General features: G+C 51.7%; 5 protein-coding genes across 5 annotated transcripts; 2 read left to right on the forward strand and 3 right to left on the reverse strand.

Moving 5' to 3' along the window:
• Positions 1-2,416: 2,416 nt before the first annotated feature.
• ALTATR162_LOCUS3433 (uncharacterized protein) lies at positions 2,417-3,226 on the reverse strand (the record flags this gene model as incomplete). Its single annotated transcript, XM_043311039.1, has 1 exon — positions 2,417-3,226. The coding sequence occupies one exon, from the start codon at positions 3,224-3,226 to the stop codon at positions 2,417-2,419; it is 810 nt and encodes a 269-aa protein (XP_043166974.1).
• Positions 3,227-7,049: 3,823 nt separating this feature from the next.
• Positions 7,050-7,631, forward strand: ALTATR162_LOCUS3434 (uncharacterized protein; the record flags this gene model as incomplete). Its single annotated transcript, XM_043311040.1, has 1 exon — positions 7,050-7,631. One exon carries the CDS (start codon positions 7,050-7,052, stop codon positions 7,629-7,631), a length of 582 nt encoding a protein of 193 aa, XP_043166975.1.
• A 1,107-nt stretch (positions 7,632-8,738) lies between these two features.
• On the forward strand, positions 8,739-10,687 carry ALTATR162_LOCUS3435 (uncharacterized protein; the record flags this gene model as incomplete). The annotated part of the gene is made up of 2 exons (XM_043311041.1): positions 8,739-9,145; positions 9,196-10,687. The coding sequence occupies 2 exons, from the start codon at positions 8,739-8,741 to the stop codon at positions 10,685-10,687; spliced, it is 1,899 nt and encodes a 632-aa protein (XP_043166976.1).
• A 1,881-nt stretch (positions 10,688-12,568) lies between these two features.
• ALTATR162_LOCUS3436 (uncharacterized protein) lies at positions 12,569-16,768 on the reverse strand (the record flags this gene model as incomplete). Its single annotated transcript, XM_043311042.1, has 2 exons — positions 12,569-16,096; positions 16,160-16,768. 2 exons carry the CDS (start codon positions 16,766-16,768, stop codon positions 12,569-12,571), a joined length of 4,137 nt encoding a protein of 1,378 aa, XP_043166977.1.
• A 415-nt stretch (positions 16,769-17,183) lies between these two features.
• Positions 17,184-18,917, reverse strand: ALTATR162_LOCUS3437 (uncharacterized protein; the record flags this gene model as incomplete). Its single annotated transcript, XM_043311043.1, has 3 exons — positions 17,184-17,693; positions 17,731-18,136; positions 18,199-18,917. The coding sequence occupies 3 exons, from the start codon at positions 18,915-18,917 to the stop codon at positions 17,184-17,186; spliced, it is 1,635 nt and encodes a 544-aa protein (XP_043166978.1).
• Positions 18,918-19,316: the final 399 nt, after the last annotated feature.

Here is a 19,316-nt window from a genome sequence, read left to right on the forward strand (position 1 = left end):
AACAAGGTAGCCTCCCCGCTTCTGAGAGGGCAAAGAACGACAGAACTCAACATACAATCACCATCAGTCCTGGGGTGGAAAAAAAAATCACAAAAAGGTGGTTGCGTGTTTTCGTTTTAGGAGAGGTTGTAAAACACTGTTGGATATAGACAAGTGCTTCTGATGTTCACTATGTAGATGCATTGTGCGCTCTATACCCAGTATGGCGAGCGCTGCACGTTAGTAGGTTCTCATATCGACATGTCCGGGTTCTTACCTCTTCCAGTACCAACTCTTTTCTCTACCAAGACGTTCAGTGCCGAAAACTTCAGCACCAAGATATCATGTTATTCAATACCAACATCTTTCCCTGCTGATAAATTCATTCAGTGCTGACACTCTTATCATACCGACACATTTATTCAGCACCGGTATATGCATTTATTACCAACATGTGTGTTTAATACCGTCATCTTACATCGCCATCATTTTAGGAACCGAATTACAAGTATAGCAGGTGATGTCGCAGCATCAGCAGATACCCAAGTAGTACCATTCAGCATCAGAGAGAGTGATATTTCCATACAAAGAGACAATGAGGCCTCATGGAGCGATGTTCACTGTTTCCAAGCGCCTTTTGAGATAGATGATGAGCGGATAGTAAGGGGAATGAGAATGAAACGCGATCGAAGCTACAAAAATGATCTAGCAGTAAACGTTATATCTGCACTTCGGTCGTAGGGTGCCGAAGTATGCGATAGAGGACACTCCCTTTTGGGAAGTCGTTCGTAGGAGGATCATCGTCGCCTCCAATGAGCCAATGCGTAACATGCGAGATGCTCGTTCACTTTTGATGTAGATGTGATTCTGTGTGTACGCGAAGGGACCTGGATAAAGGCGCAATGTGCATGACATACTGATTCGCATGTTGCAGATATTCCACACGTCTCATTTGTATACATGTTTCGCGATTAATAATTACACTTAGTTGGAGAAGCTGAGAGGCTCGCACTGTAGAGCGTGCACACAAGTGGTCAGCGTACGTTTGCGTAGGAGCACTCGGAAGGGTCATCTTTTGTTTGGCCTTGTCGCCTGCGCGATATGTCAAAATTGGAGTATGATTACATGGAAGTTGAATGTGCGACAGCGTTGTCTCGTAAGATACCGCTCAGGTGCCCTTGCCCTCCACGATCACCTCAAGCGACCCTAGAAAGGCGGTGCATGGACTACCATGAATTACGCAATGGTTACACACAGAAAGATAACGGTAGAGGTTGTTGCGACCCGTCTTCGATTTGGCACTCCTCCCTTATCACCTAACATTACGTACCCCATGCACCGCCGCCGGAAATCCCACTTGATGCCTGCGGGAACAACGCCGTAGCCAGACACCCCGCGAAATGAACCACCGGCACGCCTCAAAAAGTCCAGCCACCTCTAGAACATCCTGATCGCCAGCGCAAATCACCGAACACATAACCGAACCCAACAAACATGCCGTTCAAATCGCGAAATGACGATGTGCAAGCGACGACAAATTGTACCCCTGTACAAACATACACAACCCAGTCTAACAACACAGCCCTAGCCTAAGAAAAGCCAAGCTGGGGGGAAGCCAACACCCGGCCTGCAATGGCCCATGTCGCAAGTCCAGCTGCTCGTGCGACGGATGGCGCTGAACGTGTTTGTTTCTTCGTTTCTTTGTGCGACCTGGTTTTCGGTACGCCAGCCTCCTTGCTTTGGAATAAAGGGAAACTCTATCGCGACGCCTTTTCACCGCCAGATGGCGATGGCGCGTAACATTCAATACCTAGCTGAAAGCTATTTGTTGGAATGGGGCTATTGGAACTGGGGGGGCGCTGCTCCGCGGTTGAGTGATTGAAGCGGCGCGGCAGCGTGCAAGCCCAGGAACGCACCCCCCCCCTTGGCAGGTACAGAACACGAAGTGTGCTTGGTGCTTACGCCGTATGGGGTCATCTCCGCAGCCGCCCGGGTTCCTGCTTGCTCGCGTCTGTCACCTTCTGTCTTTGGCCCCTGTGCGTTCGTTCAGCTCGTGTAGAGATACGAGAGGGTGCGAAGACGGTGAAGATCGCTGATGAGTTTTATTGTTAGTAGTAGTGTTAAGAGAGATCGTCGCAGGGTCAAACGTGATGGGGATTGGAGTCGTCACACGAGACAGGCAAATAAGCAAGGGAGTCGGGGTCATGAATTCGTGGATCTGTAATTCGGCAACAGAGTAGAAAAAGTCGCTGATGCATCCCAAAAAATGGACAGGGGATAAAAAGAGGTTTAGTACCATACGATACAAAAGAAGTGAATATGTTTCGAACCAGCGCGAAAGCCATGCGCCGCGAGTTTGATCTCCAAGCCGCCCCTGTCATCTACAGTAGAAGAATTGAACCCCTCAAATACCCTCATAACGTGTGTTGTGATTTGCTTATGCAAGATCGCAGCACCAGATACCCTCGTGGTTCTGGCATCCGATCTTGGAGTAATTGTCGGAAGTGAGGATCTCAGCGTGGCCGGTCTGGCCCTCGTAGCTCCAGCCCTTGGACATGGTGCTGCAGACGCCGTCAAGACCGGGAAGAGTGGGGATCTCGCAGAGCCAGCCACCGACGAAGACGGAGAGGAAGGACTCCATGTCAGGCTTGCCGGGGGCGAGGACCTGGCCGTAGGTTCCGGGGTTGAGCTTGTGCTTCATAACACCGTTGCCCTCAACGACAACGTTCATGGCGTTGGACTCGAGCTTAGGGTCGCACTCAAGGGCCTTCATGCCCATCTTGGCGCGCCACTCAGAGACAATGTCCATGTAGCCACCGGTAGCGGGGGCTGAGGGGGCAGGTGCAGCTGCGGTAGTTGGCTTGGGGGCCTCGCTGGAAGGAGCGGGAGGAGCAGCCTCGTAGCTGGTGGGCTCAGGGGCAGGAGTGTATGCAGCCTCGGTGGTGGTAGGCTTGGGGGCCTCGCTGGTGGGCGCTGGGGGAGGAGCTACGTAGACGGCAGAGCTGCTGGGCTTGGCTGGCTCGTAGACCATGGTGGGCTTGGCCGGGGCCTGGTAGACAGCGCTGACAGACTTGGTGGGCTGGGGAACTTCGTAACCCTCAGTGACGTAGACAGTCTTGACGACGGTCTCGACGACAACGTGGACGTTCTTGACGTGCTTGTGCTGGTTGCCGTAACCACCGTAGGAGGGAGCGGCGAGCGCAGAGCCCGCGAGGGCAGCGACGGAGAGAGCGATGGCAGAACGCATTTTGATAGATGTCGGTTGATTGAAATTGGTGAGTGATAGAGACTGGACTTGGATTGACTGGTAAGGTTCGACGGTCGATTTGTTTTTTTGTTTAGGGATGCGAAGGGAGCGTGTTTGTGCCGAAGGGCGGTAGAGAACGTGGTGTCAAAGATTGACTGTGTAGAGAGTGAATGACTGGATGTCGATACCTGGAAGTCGCAGACCTGGGGTAGAATGGGAAGGCAGAGGGGATAAACTAGATTTATACAATGTAACGCTAAGTAAGAAACGGGCGCTGTGCAGCTGACATGGGCCAGGAAATTAAACGTGAGCGCCATTACACGTCCGCCCACGGCCCCGTCCTCCGCAGATTTACCTGTGCCTGGAGCTAGAGCTTGTCAAGCGAAATTTTCGTCCCAACCAAGCCCTTGGTAGACCGCTCGAATCCTTTCATTTCGTACCCGGCACAGCGACTGTCACCGTAGGCCAGGGTTTTGGAGTCTGGGGGTCTACACATGTGCATTGGATGGGGGCGAGAAATGCGATGCCTGGCTGTGCCACTATCCTGCGTTCAAACCCTTGGTGCTTCAATCTAATCTTGCGCGGCAAACAATGTCGCTTTGTGACTTGTTTGTCGTGCACTATGGCGCTTCGATACGGACTTCGTGGGTACGGTCCAGACGTGGCAAGTGTCAGGGGTAAACGCAGACGATCATTGGGCTTGCGCAGGGGACAGGTCAGCAAACGCCCACTTTGGAAGCGTAAGCGGAAGGCTAACTCGAGAGCGGCAAAACGTAAAGATATCTCAGAGAGCGCGCTTGTCCTATTGGCTATTATTATCGTTCGGACAGGGCAATGTTTCAGATGTTTTTCTTAGTCTGTGGGACAATTTGGGCAGGACTCGACTTTCTGGCAAACCTTTTGTGAAGGTAGTTGCACAAACTTCAGCCCGCCCTAGTTTCAGCCCTTGTGCCCCAGCACCTGCTTAGTCCGTTGCTCCGCACCGCAGACGGCGATTTTGTCTTCGTGTCCGTGCGGTAATCATCGTTGTATGATTCAAGAGTCGAGACTCTGTAAGGCGGTTCATAGAAGTGGAGCCTTCGAAGGATTTCTCAACGGGAGAGCCTCATCGTGAAACGGCGAATCGTGGGATATTTGGAGATCCCGTTTATGTCGCGTCAGCGTAACTGAGTGAGGCAGAGGGGAAGCCTGCTTACTTCCCGTCGTCGCGACATCCTTCCGCTGCTGCAGTCGATCGTGTAACGGCCAGAGTCAGCGCCTCGTGACACTCGCGCTCTGCTCCACCTCTGCCGTCACCATCGATCTTCCGCGTGGATGCCGTGGATGCTCGCCACGTATTAGCGCACTTGACAACAAGAGGCCGAGATCTGTTGACGTGGATCCGATACCGCAAGGGACAGCGACTCCGACGACTGTGCCTGAGCCACGCACCAAGTAATCACCCATGTGCCGAGATATGATGATATGGAAATTCGACGTCATCTCTCGACCTCAGGCATGCGACACCGCTGGGATGTCGTAAAATTAATGGTAGTAATAATGAGGGGTCGTGGCAGGGAGTCCCAGTGCTGTTTAATCTTCGTCCCGCTGCGGCACCACATTGTTTCTTTAAACTTCATCTCACTCAAGATGAAGCACCGAGTGCCTGCCGTGCCTCAGGCCTCCAGATGATGTGAAACATGAGTGTTTGGTCTGGATCCGCTCGAGGTTTGTCATATTGTGTCGAAATGTGCTGGCGGCAAGCTCATGTCTTGCATGGCCACATAGCAATCTCGCGGAGTCGGCTCAGTTCCTGTTTGCTGATTACTGCCGCAGACCCACAGCATCTGCAGCGTCTATTATACCCGGCCCCTCCATCATCAGGTTTTGAGCTGCCCGTCGGCTGTAGTGCAGTACGTGGTTTCTTTTCGGCTCTCAACCGCATGCTAGACTGCAGAACTCTTCAACCACACCTTGTTAGTGTATCGCGACGCCCTCCGACGACACCTCTGATAGGTCAGATCTGGCAAGGTGTTCTTTCGCGCGTATGCACGATACTGACGCATGCGTCGATGATCACCGTCGAACTCCTTCGTACCTGAAACGTGGAGATAATGTTCCTATCGATTAGATAGCTGGCCGCGTGGCGCGAGCTTGTCGATTCGACTCAGTGGGCACAGAATCCGCGGCCGCAGTCTATCGGAACTTCCTCGTGGCTTCTGCCAACTGGGGCCGGCCGTTAGAGAAGGATCCTTTAGTTCGGTGCCGTTGTAACCGTCAGGTACCATCGCGCCGACTTTCACACGCAGCCCGTAGCCCCGGCGGAAGACTGCCTCAACCGTGAAAAACCTGCAGTAGCTTAGAACAGACACGTGAAAACCTCTTCCCGCCATCTGTCTGGGCTTTCTTAGTGCTTGACGGCCACCAGTCGGCGGTTCGGTAGTTCGCAAGACAGCCACAACGTCATCTGACAGTTCATTCACCTTGTTCGTACTTCGTTGCCAAGTGTAAAGTTGGCAAGAGGGCCATACGACTGGCGAGGCAAAAGCACTTGGGACAGATAACGAAGAAGAAAAGGCAACAGGTCTCCTTGGAAAGGACAATGATATGGCACTGGAGGTTAGCGTTTGCCTCAGAAACGTAGGCGATGCCCGATCTAGTTGGCGGCTCGGCAAGAACCATAAAGAATGTTCATAGAATCCTTTACAGCTTGCCCGAGTGACGAATGATATTGAACCTGATGCGCCGTGGCATTGAGCACGAAACACTGGGTGTTTATGTCGAAAACCGCAGGCGGCTTCGCATACACACGTCCAAATGGTCTCTGCCTAGATTCTTGGGCATTCCCGCAGTCTGCTTCTTCCATGCAGGTGGCTACTCGATGATCGATCAATCGTCATCAACCTACCTCACAATCCTACACTAACACATTCTAGTCCATATCACTACTAGCGGTCGGCTTCACGACTTTGCTGTCCTGTAATTAGCCGATGACCGATTGGTGCGCAGATGTTGTACCTTGCAGTCACATCGACTACTCTAAGCTCTACCAAATCCGTCTCGATGACTGCATGTTGGCGTAAATACGCGATAACAGCAAAAGCCATTGATAGCAATTATGCGTGTAAGCATAGCCACGCTGCAGTCTGACTGACCCTCATGAAGGATGAACCCTGGGGTAGGGCAGCCTTTCGCAACACCAAACGCCCTGGATGCTTACACCAAGCACCTATCTCAGAGGGACCGCTAAGGGAAAAGCAAGGTTCGAAACTGTGTTCTATGCGAGCCTAGGCATCTCCTTACATCATATCCAGGGCGCTGAGTTATGCGCCGCCCAATTAGGCAATCCGACCAACCAGAACCCATACCCCCGTCTCCACAGACAGCGTTGAAAACACACAGCAAAGCGAAAAATCTGCAGTTACCGCCGGAAAACTCGGGATCGGTTTCGTTCTGCCCTGAATGTCTCGGTGTATGATTGGTGTACAGTGTAGGCCTGTCGGGAGTTGAGTGTCATCCTTTGTTCGGTAACCTACGTTGCAGTAAGAGTGAGCTGGACTATGTTGTGGGCCCTTTTCAAATCCCTACATTCTTAAAGTCAACGTCCACGCTCTTTTCTTTGATTCTCGAACTACACACTCTCTTTGTCACATCACAGCGAGGCTTCGACAGCTTCATCACATTCCTTCCAAAACTTCCCTCTTTTGTTCAATTGACGGTCTGGACCTACACTCATTCAACCCCCAACCAACACACGGTCTCTATTAAAGCAGCCTCGCCACGCTCCTGTGTCGTCATCATACATTACCAGACATCTTTGTTACAGACCCTCTCAACGAACACAATGCTTTCCAAGTTTACCTTTGCCATCGTGGCACTTCAAGCTAGCCTTGCTCTAGCTGGCAACGCCGTCATCGCCAACCGTTGCGACTACGACATCTGGATCTGGTCGACCTCTACCGGCCACGCCTCAACATCTTTCAAAGTTCCTGCACGAAGCACCCACACCGAGGGCTACACCGGTTCCAGCACTGCTATGAAAGTCAGCAAGTCAGACACTCTGGTCGCCGGCCAGCACACTCAGTTTGAATACTCCATCGCCGGCGGTCAACTCTGGTACGATATCTCCTTTGTCGACTGTGCTGAGGGCGAATCCGCGTCAAACTGCCCCGGCCACGACGAAGGTCTAGCCATGGATGCTAGCGACAGCTCGTGCGGCAGCATCGACTGCTCTGCTGGAAGCTACTGCCCTACGCAAGCCTACTACGTCGACACCCCCGTGCAAAAGCTGGGTATCGCCGAGCCGGTCTTCATGTGCCCCCTATCTCTGGGCACCAACGTTGACCTGTACATGAAGGTCTGCTCTGGACAGGCTCAGATCAAGAGGAGCATCGCTGGACGTATGGAGATTGATGCCGAGGTTTAGAGAGCTTCGATGGCGTGCATTCACGATTATTCTTCCAGCTCTTTTACCATTACTTCTTTCGTTCTTTATACATACAATAGGGTGGATTATGGTTTGGGTTACACACCTTGGTCACGATTTGGTTACGATTATAGATGATTCAATGAAACGTTATGCTTTTCCAACTCTTGAACCCAAGTACTGCTGCCAACAGTGACTACCCTGTCAGTTTCTTTACCGGCGCCGGCCGTCATACTTCTCGGCGTGATGGAAGGAACTCGGCGTTGTTGAGATGCTGTCGCAATCGTGGCAGGCCTATGTCGCACAATACGAGTTGCGATTTTGGCCGAATTCTGCCAGGTGGTGCGTTGCTATCAGGCCATTGCCATTTGGGTAAGCGCGTTCCAAGGTCTGTTAGCGCGAAGCCCACGTCATCATGAACACGTCCTCGTGTGCAGTCACACCGATACTCGAAGCATGTAAAGGATGATGATTCACTGAACAGCTATGCTTACGAACGTTAGCATTGTGAAAGTTAAGAAAGAAGGCGGGACGTCTGTTCGGCCGTGGATCTGCAGTACGCGCCGCCCGAGCGCTCGGGGTACGGAGGAACATCAGTATCCATATGGAGCATTTCACTAATCATCCTCGGACTTGGTCTATCATTCAACTTCAAAAGACGATCTTGTACTGCAGTACCTGAGACGTCGACGCAGCCCCGCGCGACTCGTCTGAGCTTAGTCGACGATCGATTCCGAGCTACCCCACACCCGTTCCGAACGGAGAGATCTATCCCCATTCATCTTCCCTTACATTCGCGTACTATTCGGGCTAGAGAAGAGGCTCTGCAAGACCAATGAATGCATCTTTCCTGCTTCCACCTGACATCTGTTATGAATAGCGCGTATTGCAGGGTGCATTCTAACCAGCTGTGATCGAGTAATCATGTTATGAACCTACTCAACCGACTGTGGAGTGGGGAAGTCTTGTGTGAGGGGTTGCCGCGGCTAGATTGACATACCTATCTTTCACCACCTACTATGCGGTTGTTCATTCCTTAAATCCCTTGGGTAATCCAGGGACTTGATCTAGAGTCACAGCACCTTACTTTGACCAAACAGAAGCACAATGACAACCAAAGGGCCCATCGCAGCAGCTCCGATAGCTGAGGTACCTCTCCCTGAGGTAGATGTCGCCAAGTCCACCGTCGACATCAAGACTGGTGAGATAGCGCACAAGAACGACTTGCCCTTTGATCCGGCAGCACTCCAAGCGAAGTATCTCCAGGAGCGCGATCGACGCTTGGCGCGAGACGAAGGCGTAGAACAATACACACTCCTTGATGGTAGCTTATCGCACTATCTAGACGATCCATGGGTCGAGCCAGGGTTTAAGCGTGACCCCATTGAAGAAGAGACCGAGGTAGTGATCATCGGCGGTGGATATGGTGCTCAGGTCTGTGCTGTACGATTGATTGAGGCTGGCGTGAATGATTTCAAGATTATTGAAAAGGCTGGAGACTTTGGAGGAACATGGTAAGTCTCGTTGATTTATAGGTAAAGGTGACCCACTGACAGCGATTCAGGTACTGGAATAGGTATCCTGGAGCGCAGTGCGATATCGAATCCTACATCTATATGCCCCTACTCGAGGAAGTCGGATACATGCCGACGGAGAAGTATGCGCGTGCCAAAGAGTTACTGAGGCACTCACGCATGATCGGAGAGAAGTATGATCTCTACTCGCGTGCTCTATTCCAAACCGAAAGCAAAGAGATGCGTTGGAACGAAGAAGAGGGGAAATGGACTACACACACTGCGCGAGGCGACAAGATCAAATCGCGATTTGTGATACCCGCCGCTGGTCCTCTTCATCGGCCGAAGTTTCCTGGCTTGAAAGGTATCGAAGAGTTCAAGGGTCATTCTTTCCACTCTTCGCGATGGGACTACAACTATACAGGAGGCGATCCCTCAGGCAACTTGCACAAGCTCAAAGACAAACGTGTAGCCATCATCGGTACGGGCGCGACAGCCGTCCAGATCGTACCTCATCTGGGCGAGTGGGCAAAGCAGCTCTACGTCTTCCAACGCACTCCCTCCTCTATCGACGTTCGTGGCAATCGCCCGACTGACGAGGCATGGGCACAGTCGCTCCAGAAAGGGTGGCAGAAGAAGCGTATGGACAATTTCGACAACATTGTTAACGGCGGTTACGAAGAAGAAGATATGGTCTCGGATCGCTGGACCGATATCATTCGGTCTCTACTGACCGCTGGAATCGATCCAAACAACCCTGTGGAAGCCGCAGCCAAACGCCAAATCGCAGATTTCAAAAAGATGAACGCCATCCGCGCCCGAACCGATGAGATAGTGAAAGACAAAGAAACGGCTGACGCTTTGAAACCATGGTACAACCAATTCTGCAAGCGCCCCTGCTTCCATGACGAGTACTTACCCACTTTCAACCGTCCAAACGTCACGCTCGTCGATACTAAGGGCCAAGGTGTTGATCACATCACCCCTAACGGCATCGTAGCAAACGGACAAGAGTACGATATTGATTGCCTGATCTACGCCACCGGCTTCGAGCTCGCAAACGAATGGTCGCACAAGACCGGCATCGAAATCTACGGTCGTAACAACATGACCATTACCGAGAAGTGGGCCGAAGGAGCACAAACACTGCATGCATGGGGAACGCGCAACTTCCCAAACTGCTTGTTCGTCCAGATCGTCCAAGCGGCTCTTACGCCGAATTTCATGCATGTCACCAATGAACAGGCGATCCATTACGCGTACATCATTTCCGAGTGTAAGAAACGGGGGATTAGAACAGTAGAGCCAACGAAGGAAGCGGAGGAAGAGTGGACACAAACGATTGTTGATGGGACGGCTATCCGGGGCGACTTTCTCAAGGAGTGCACGCCAGGATACTATAATAATGAGGGCAAGGCGAGTGAGAGCGGTAAGAGAAATGCGACTTATGGGTATGGAAGTCCGGCGTTTATCAAGATCTTGAATGAGTGGAGGGAACAGGGCGAGATGAAGGGTGTGGATGCTACGTATGCCAAGGACTAGAACGTTTGTGCAGTTTCCAGTATTCGTATATAAATTGACTTTTGGGTGCATCTCTTGACTGCTCATCAACTTTACCCAACAATGTCAAAATGCTAAACGATCTCTCCATGAGTTTGCGGCTTTCAAAAACACTACTCTGATCCGGATCTCAAAACTCGTCGCTTAACGACCTAACAACGAGTGTGGTCTCTTCTATGATCCAGCCTCCGAGTCTTTCTCAGATGCGGGATCATCCCTCATGTCTACCAACATTCCCAAAAGCAAAACTTCCCTTCACTCGAAATCAAAATAGCCATTATCCATCCGGATATTCCGAGAAGGCGTGAGAAAAGCTCAGATGAACGTTGACATGTCGCAAGAAAAACGCACAAAACTTCTACAGCATGTCGTCCTGGTTTCTGCGAAATATTCTACCAGTAGGGTCATGGTTTCGAGAGCAACCAAAATCACCGCGTGTCATAGTCGCTACTTCGACGAGTATATGAAACACAACCTTGGTTGCTTGGGTCAAACTCTCACATTCCCACATTCCCTAACTCTCAATTTCCAGAATTTGACAAGACTCCGGCAATGAAAGTTTCCAGTCCGATACAAAAATGACCGAGCATCATGCTCTGCTGCGCTCGGCTCAGCTTTCCATCGACTCTTAAAATTACAGAGACGGAAGGGTTCAAGAAAGCACGTCATACATGCCATGCGTGGTTGTCTCGCTTTCCCAGAAGCAGACAACGCATATGATCATATCTGGATGACACATTTCCTAGCGCTAACCATCTCTCCAAAAAATGATAAGCGGGAAGGCGATAGTGTTCTGCTTCGCATCACTAGTCGTCATAAAAGCCATCTTTCCGCGCGCTTTCAGTCTTAACTTGCCCACTTACCCACCTGAGATTTTATTGCAAAAGATTGACATGGTATAACCGTATGTGTTGTCTTCCAAGAGTTGAACTTTCTCGACTGATTTGGTCGATCCTTCCGCCCTCCTCAATAACACTTCGAACATACCTCACCGAAACAACCCTCCAGAAGGCACATGGCCTTTGTGCTCCATTGAACTTTCCATTAGGATTGAGAGGCGTTGTCCAAAAGAAGCGGCAGTGACCCTCATGAGCTCTGGTTCCAAAAAAAGCTAATACTGAAATTGATGAATTGTGTGTGAGCGAGTCTTTCCACCAAAAAACATGCATATGATCAACATATGGCTTCTCTTGCTCGCCGCGTCCGCCTAAATGACAGAGTTGCCTACTATGTGTCCGAATCGGGAAAGTGGCATGGGTGAGGGTGTATAAAGAGAACCTCCCTCGCCTTCTCAATCTTCATCACCCTTCACATCTCTCATCTCCATGTTTTCCAAATCCATCAAGAGCTGCCATGTCTAGAGAAGAGTTTGCTCTTTTTTTTCTTTATAAAAGCGAGCTCTACATGCTTATGAGACGCACATGTCTGCTGTCTGCGAGTACGTCTACGTTACCATTTTACCAATCGAAATCGCGGGTGACGCAAGTCATGTTCTTGCGCCCCTTATTGCACAAAACTATAACGCCAGTTCGGTCTGCTGTGCCACAACAAAAAACCTTCAGGACAACCTGATGAGCTGTCGCTCGAGATTGAGTGGTCACGGCTGGGGCTGGCTAGCAGCATCATTTCTGTATTATGACCACCATCACGTTGTGTTAGCAGACAATGAAAGGCAGAGCGTTAGGATTGATAAGATAACATGGGGTATCATTCACCACCAGCGTCGCTCAATACAAACGTAATTTTCCTCCACCATTTTCCACTTCTGTAATGTAATGTACACATGTGGATATTCATCTCCTGTTTCAAATCCCTCAACGACGGTCAATCCTCCTCCGTTCAGTTGATTTCGAATGCGACACTCTACAACGACGGACTCTCCGGCCGATCGATAGCCAAGGACAGATAGTAGTCGGTGAGCGCGTTCATTTCGTCGCCGTGGGCTGTATCGAAGTCTTCTTGCTTGTCTGCATGAGCTTCCTCGTCCCACTTGTTTAATGCTGGAACATCCAACTCAGTACGAACATGGTGAGACTGCGGCTGCTGAACGCACTCATATCCAAGGATACCAATTTCCCAGATACCAGCGCACGAGTCGCAAATGAGCGTTGTAGTAGCCGCGGCGATAGGGTTGACAGATCCGCAACGGAAGCATGCGAAAGAACAGCGCTCGCATAAGACGGCGTTGCGAGGGTCGATCATAGACGGGCGGGCTGGACGACCACATTGTGTGCACTTCGACTTGCCGGGTATAATAGTACCTTTGGTGTCAGTGGCTTTCCATTGACGCCGCAGTTCATCAGGAATGCGGTCTGCACTTCGCCCGGAGTCACCGACGTCCTCGCTGGTGACTTTGCTAAGATTGTCTTCGCAGGCAGGGATATCACACTGAGGGCTTGGCGGTGTTGTAAGACCGAGCTGGAACTGCAGCGCTTGTTCGCGGAGGAATGGTGCGCCGCTACCCTGATCGAATGGACCGGCGTAGTTTTGACCTTGAACAACCTGACGGATCGGCAGACTTCCCATAGGTGCGAGCTCCAGTTGCCGAGTTTGGAGCAGATACTTGCCTTCCGCGATGCCAGACTCGGGTGCTGAACGATTCATGTTGCCAATCTCATGGTCCTTGATTCCGTCTTGCTCATCATCTTGATATGGCATATATCGTAGTCTGTCCGCGTCCTTGATGGTAGTATCGTCCCTACCAACCTCAAGAATGTTGACTGAACCGTTGACTTCGCCAACGACAAGCTTGCTGTAGTCCGCACTGAATGCAGCAGACATGATGCCAGAGTCAGTGATGATTAAGTCTTTGATGAACGTGTTCTCTTCAGCGCGTGTAACATCCCAGACCTTGACTGCACCATCGGATGAACCAGAGTAGAGTCTCGTCGCATTTTCACCCCACGACAAGAAGCGGACGCCCGTATCTGTGAGTTCATGCTTAATGTTCTCCTGTAAAGGCATCAAAGATTTGCTGTGAGAGAGGATACGGAGCGGATCATCTGGCCAACGCGCATCCCAGACGTAAGCCCGTCCATCTGTGCAGCCAGCCGCGATAAGATACTCGTCATGAGGACACCAGATGATATCATTCATATCCAGAGCTTTGCATTCGAACTCCAAAGGACATGTAAACTTGTTGTCATCTCTTATATCGTAGAGGCGGACTGTTGAGCGTGTGCCACGGTTGGCACGTGATCCTGCTGCTACACATCCAGCGGCAAACAATGGCATGTTAGAACGGTTCGGGTTGAAGGTGACATCGAAGACGTTCTTGTTAGACCCATGAATGTAGTATGGAGCCTGCGTCTCGACATCCCACAAGCATAGGTCGCCAGTCATGTCGAGGCCCGTCTCTTTCATATTAGCACCAAAGCCTGCAAGTAGAAGCCCACCATATCTTGGTTCAAATTGCAAAGCGGAAGGGAGAATTCTTAGGTCCACGCGATTGACAGCCTTGTTTGAGTGGAAGCTCCATTTCTCGAACTGCCGCGGCTCACCTTCGTCTATCTTGAGTACTCTGATTGCCTTCTCGTTCAATGCCTTCGCTGCTGTTGCTATAACCCCGGATTGCATCTGGTTGACCGACAGGATGTCGATCTTTTCTCTGATATTAAGCTTAGCAGTTAAGACAGGCTGGACGGACTCTGTGTCCGTTCTCCAGATACCGACGTGTCCGTCATAGCCCGATGAATACATAAAAGGGCTACTGTTCGAGAAAGCTACAGAAGTGACTGTTGCGTACAACTTTGGATCCTGAGATGCGAACATGGCATGGCTTGAGTTGGCGCCAGTTTCAGTCTTCTCGCGGATTTTGTAGTGTTCCGCTAGTTCGTGTATCGTACTATGTATGGTACTACCGAAGAGGAGATTGTTCGGTCGGTTGTACTGCATAGAGTCTGGATCATCAACAGCGACAGCACCAGCCGCGAAGTGCTCGCCATCTGGCGCCCATGCTACAGTGTGGATATCGCTCGAAGCGCCCGTCCAGCATGCTGCTGGCCCCATTGTGTCCATATACTTGTTCGTGACTTGATACGTAAGAGGTCTGGATGCCGCCTGCCAGCCTCTTCTCGACTGGCGGCCGAGCTCGCGTTGACGCATGATCGATGTCGTCGATATCTTCTGAACCGAGTGCATCGCTGTGTTTGGCCGCGCAGCTGCAAGCCGCTGTATCTGCGGCACTTCAGCGATATTTCCGGCTCTTGCGTCCTGTATGAAGGCTTGGATGCTGCCTCGGTCTCGACAGGGCAGGCGTGAACGAAGGCTCTCAACCAGTCGGAGGGCCTGTGGATCCGTATAACCTTTTAAAAGATCACGAAGTCGCCTTGCTTCCGTACTGTGTCGCGACATCGTGCCCTTCGCTGATGCGACAGCCTTCTCGACTGTCTTGATCTCAGCCGGACTGAAGTCAACGTGAAGCAGAATACCTTGCCAGTCGCGACTAGACAACTGATCCCAGTCCCCGTCGGTTGGACTTTGCATTGACAAGCGTTGTGACGAACTCAGATATGGCACTTTCCTGACTTGACCACCACATGACTTCGTATGTAGGCTCAAACACAGTTTAGCATTATCATTGTTGAACTGGATTTGCATCGGCTCGTTATCGACGGCGATAGCCTCATTAGGTAAAGGTGCGTCGTCTTCCGGAGTCGTCTCTGATCGAGTAGGACCAGACTCGTCCGCCAGAGCTCCATACATGTCTTCAGCGTACGCTTCGATCCCATCGCCAGCAATATTCCGTTGCTTTGGCCATGTGTAGTTGACTCGCTGCGCACGTCGTGACCGTTCTCGATGAGGCGCAGAGTCTCCTCCTGAAGAGTAGTCCCGTTCGATGGTCTGCTGAATGGGTAGATGTTTGAATTTTACCCGTTCATGATGCCGGGGCAGGCGAAGAATAGCGGACTCGTTGTTTCGCGGTCCTCTTGATAAAGTACTGGTACCATGGATCTGATTCCAATCAACAGTTGCTTCTGCAGCCCACCGAAGGGGTAGTATCAATGTAGGAGGATCTTTCGACCTGTCTCTCTTGTTCAGAAACGTCGAATAGCGAGATTGGAGTGCGGAGTACTGGCGTGTAGGCATGTCCATGTTGTACTCTGACGTGATTTTTGCCCATGAATACTGCTTAACTTCCTTCAGGAAGATGAGGTATTGATCCTGTTCAGAATCGAATGGGTTCGCTGTTTTCTTTCGCCCAGTAGAGGATGGAGGCGCAGATACGTCTGAGCCCTTTCGGAGAGCCGATGAATGAAATGCGGTGACTGCTGGTCCAAGCCCAGATTGAACGTATCCGTCTTTTGCTTTCACATTTGATGTCTGTTGCGGTACAGGTTCTGCTGAGGACGAGACGTCGGACAAGACACTATCTTTGTCCTCGTCTGACGGCTCCCCCGCAGTACCTGCGAAGTAGCTTGGTGCAGTCGTGACCGACCTCGAGCTGTTACTTACCGTCTGGCGACCGATATGCAGTGCGCGCGTTCTGTTCCCCTGGACATTTCCCAGTAGATTCGCAGGCTCGGTGTTCGTCTTGAACGCTCGATTGATATCTTGGACGGACGGAGAATTATTCGCAGCACTAGGTCTCGACACGGGAACAGCGCTTGAAAGTCTGAACTTGTCCATATTTGCCGCTTGTGCCGCGGGCGGAATCCCTCTATTTGGAACTGGCTTCGGTGTACTCTGGGTAGGCAGCGTTGATGAGCCTTTGGATACACCTGCGGACATCTTCATCCTCTTTACTGGCCTCTCAGGGTGACCTGAGTTGCTCGCTCCATTGTGCGCATTTCCAGGCAGCGGTACGTAGCTACTCGGAGCCGCGCCATTGCGCCCCATACTGGTCGTGCTCGTTGCCGTCGGTATGCTCCCGGGGAGTGCGGTATATGGATATGTATATAGGGGTCGCGCCGTGGTAATAGGTGGTCGTGACAAGGGAGGTAAAGACATCACGGAGGGGTGTGTGGGTGTCGCCAAGGGCAGCGGGGACAGCGCGCCCTCGTCGCTTTCTGCTCTGTCATCGTTGGTAAGGTCGACTATGGGATGTCGCCAGTCGCTGCTCATGTTAGACGATTTGGCCATTTCGTGGTCCGCACAGGGCTGTAAGAGATTGCACGATGTGGGGCATGTACAAGACGAGATCGGTCTTACTAGAGATTCACTCACCTCATTTCCATCGGTCTCAGAGGCAAGCAACACGTCCATGAGATTAACCGTGATTGTCGCGTTGAGTGGTCTGCGATCAGCGATCAAACGCGCACCGCGTATCCTTGCTAGCGGTGGCTTTAGCGTCGTGTGGCGTCACACACTCACTCAAGAGCGGAAAGCTACCGTGTTTGTCACTACAGCCTTGAACATGTTAATATGCACCTCAGACATTGCAAGCTACGATGTAGTCTCTCAATTATATATGTAATGTAACATGCAATCTCACAACATATCTAGCTCCAGAAAAATTACGCTCTCTACATCCTCCGCCTCAATAAACCTTACTATGCTCACTCTTAGGACTTCCATCAACAACCTTATCTTTATCCCCCCTGCCCTCAACATCCTGCCTACTATCCTGCACCGCCAATCCCGCAACAACGCCCTCCTCACCAGGCTCAACATCCGTCGGCACAGGCGGTCCTGAAAATTCCTTCCTACCCCGGATGAAATACCACCCCACGCTGATCGCTGCGAAACCCGCGAATACAACACTCGCGTAGTTCATAGTAGCCGCCTCGACGGGTAGACTAACCGGCATACAGAAGAGCACGACTGCGAGGCAGATCCAAGCGATCATAGCAACGTTGATAGCGTAGCCGAAGCGGCCGAGTGAGAACGTTGAGTGCTTGACTGCTCTGCGGCCGCGCAGCACAGAGATGAGAATGGGCATGCCGTAGGATGTGGACAGGCAGATTGTGGCGACTCCGGTGAAGGAGTTGAATGCTGCCGAGGCCGAAGTAGATGAGGCCGAGAAGACAGTCAACGACTGTGGAGAGGACTAGCGCCATGAGGGGGATGTCGAAACGTTTGTCCACTTTGGCCCAGAGTCGAGAACCGGGAATTGCGCCGTCGCGGGCGAAGGCGTAAGTGCAGCGGGATGCAGCGGTCAGTGCGCCAGTGCCCGCGAAGAAGAGAATGCCGAGGATGAGGAAAAGGAGTCCGAAGCCGCCGCCTGCACTGCCGGTGACCGTCTTGAAGAGCAGGCCGATGGGTTGTCCGTTGGCGACATCGAGGAGCAGTTGTACATCAGGAAGAACAAAGAGGATGGGAATCAGGTAGATGACTCCCGTAACACCAGCCGCAGCGACGGAGAGAACGATGGCTTTGGGAACCTCGCGTGACGGGTTTGATACTTCTTCGCACATGGCTGCAACCATACCGTAACCAGTCAACGTGTACGCAGCCTGGAGAAGGCCGACGAAGAAGGCCCATCCCGATGGCCTAGTCATAAAGTCAGTACAATCGGTTCGTATCCCGTACCAACACGAGAAAGGCCAACATACCATCCACTCTGACTGGCATCATAATGCGTAAACACGAAGTCGGCATCCCTCTTATTGTCCGCCATACTCAACAACACAACCATAATAACCACCACACTTGTCGCTGTCCAGTAGATACATATCTTGTTGATCAAATCCAGATACTTGGCACCGAAGATATTCACACTCATGCAAATGAGCATGACAGCCCAAAACGCAAGCACCGTCTGCCATTGATTCGGCACAAAGTCCTCGTCCCAGAGCGTGATGGCGGATAGAATGAGTTGGCCACCTGAGAAATTGATCGAAAGCGTAACCGTCCAATTTCCAACCAGAGTGAGCCAGCCAGTAACCCACGAGGCAATGGGCGCCCATTCGCGCGTTGATAGCATAGCGGACCAGTAGTACACGCCGCCGGCCGTAGGATACACGGCACAGATTTCCGCGAGCGAAGCAGCGATAGCCAGGGAGATGAGAGAAACAAGGATCCAGCCATAAAGCACAGTCACGGATTGACCATCCGTAAGCGTGATGTAGAGTGTTGTTGAAAGACCGAAAGGAACAGCCATGATGGCAAACGACATGCCGAGAACACTCAGCATGGATAGGTTCCGAGGGAGTTCAGACTGGTAACCCATCTTCGCGAGGGCGGCGTCGGCGCCAGGGTCGTTGATCGATGCTCGTCTTCGGACGCCATCTCCTCCTCCACCACCTTCGGTGACGGAAACGCTCTTCGCCATGATTGCCTCGCTCTTTTGATAATCAACAGTACCAAATCCAACTTCCACTGCGCGAGCAATTTGCGCTGCGATAGAATGCGACGACTTTAGATTCCGCGCGTCGCAACTGTCCAGTCCAGTACGAAGTATATAGAGGGTAGCGCCGCGACAACAGGAAACGACGAACCCAGCGTGTTAGAGGAATGAGAACACGAAACCCCAAGATAAAAGACCATGCGAGGGACCTAAATCCCCGCAGCTGGGAAACCGCCGGCGTCAAGCCCGCTAGAGTCTAGGCTAGGCATCTTAGCGGTCTTAGGAGCTCCAGGGCTGGGAATGCGACGCTGTAATCGTTCGCTCCACAGCAATCGGAGCGCCAGAAAGATAGGCGTTTTGATATGCGCGAAGGCAAGGTCCGCC

This window comes from Alternaria atra, assembly GCF_907166805.1.
Source record: "Alternaria atra isolate CS162 genome assembly, contig: 22, whole genome shotgun sequence".
In the NCBI taxonomy this organism is placed as follows: Eukaryota; Fungi; Ascomycota; class Dothideomycetes; order Pleosporales; family Pleosporaceae; genus Alternaria; species Alternaria atra.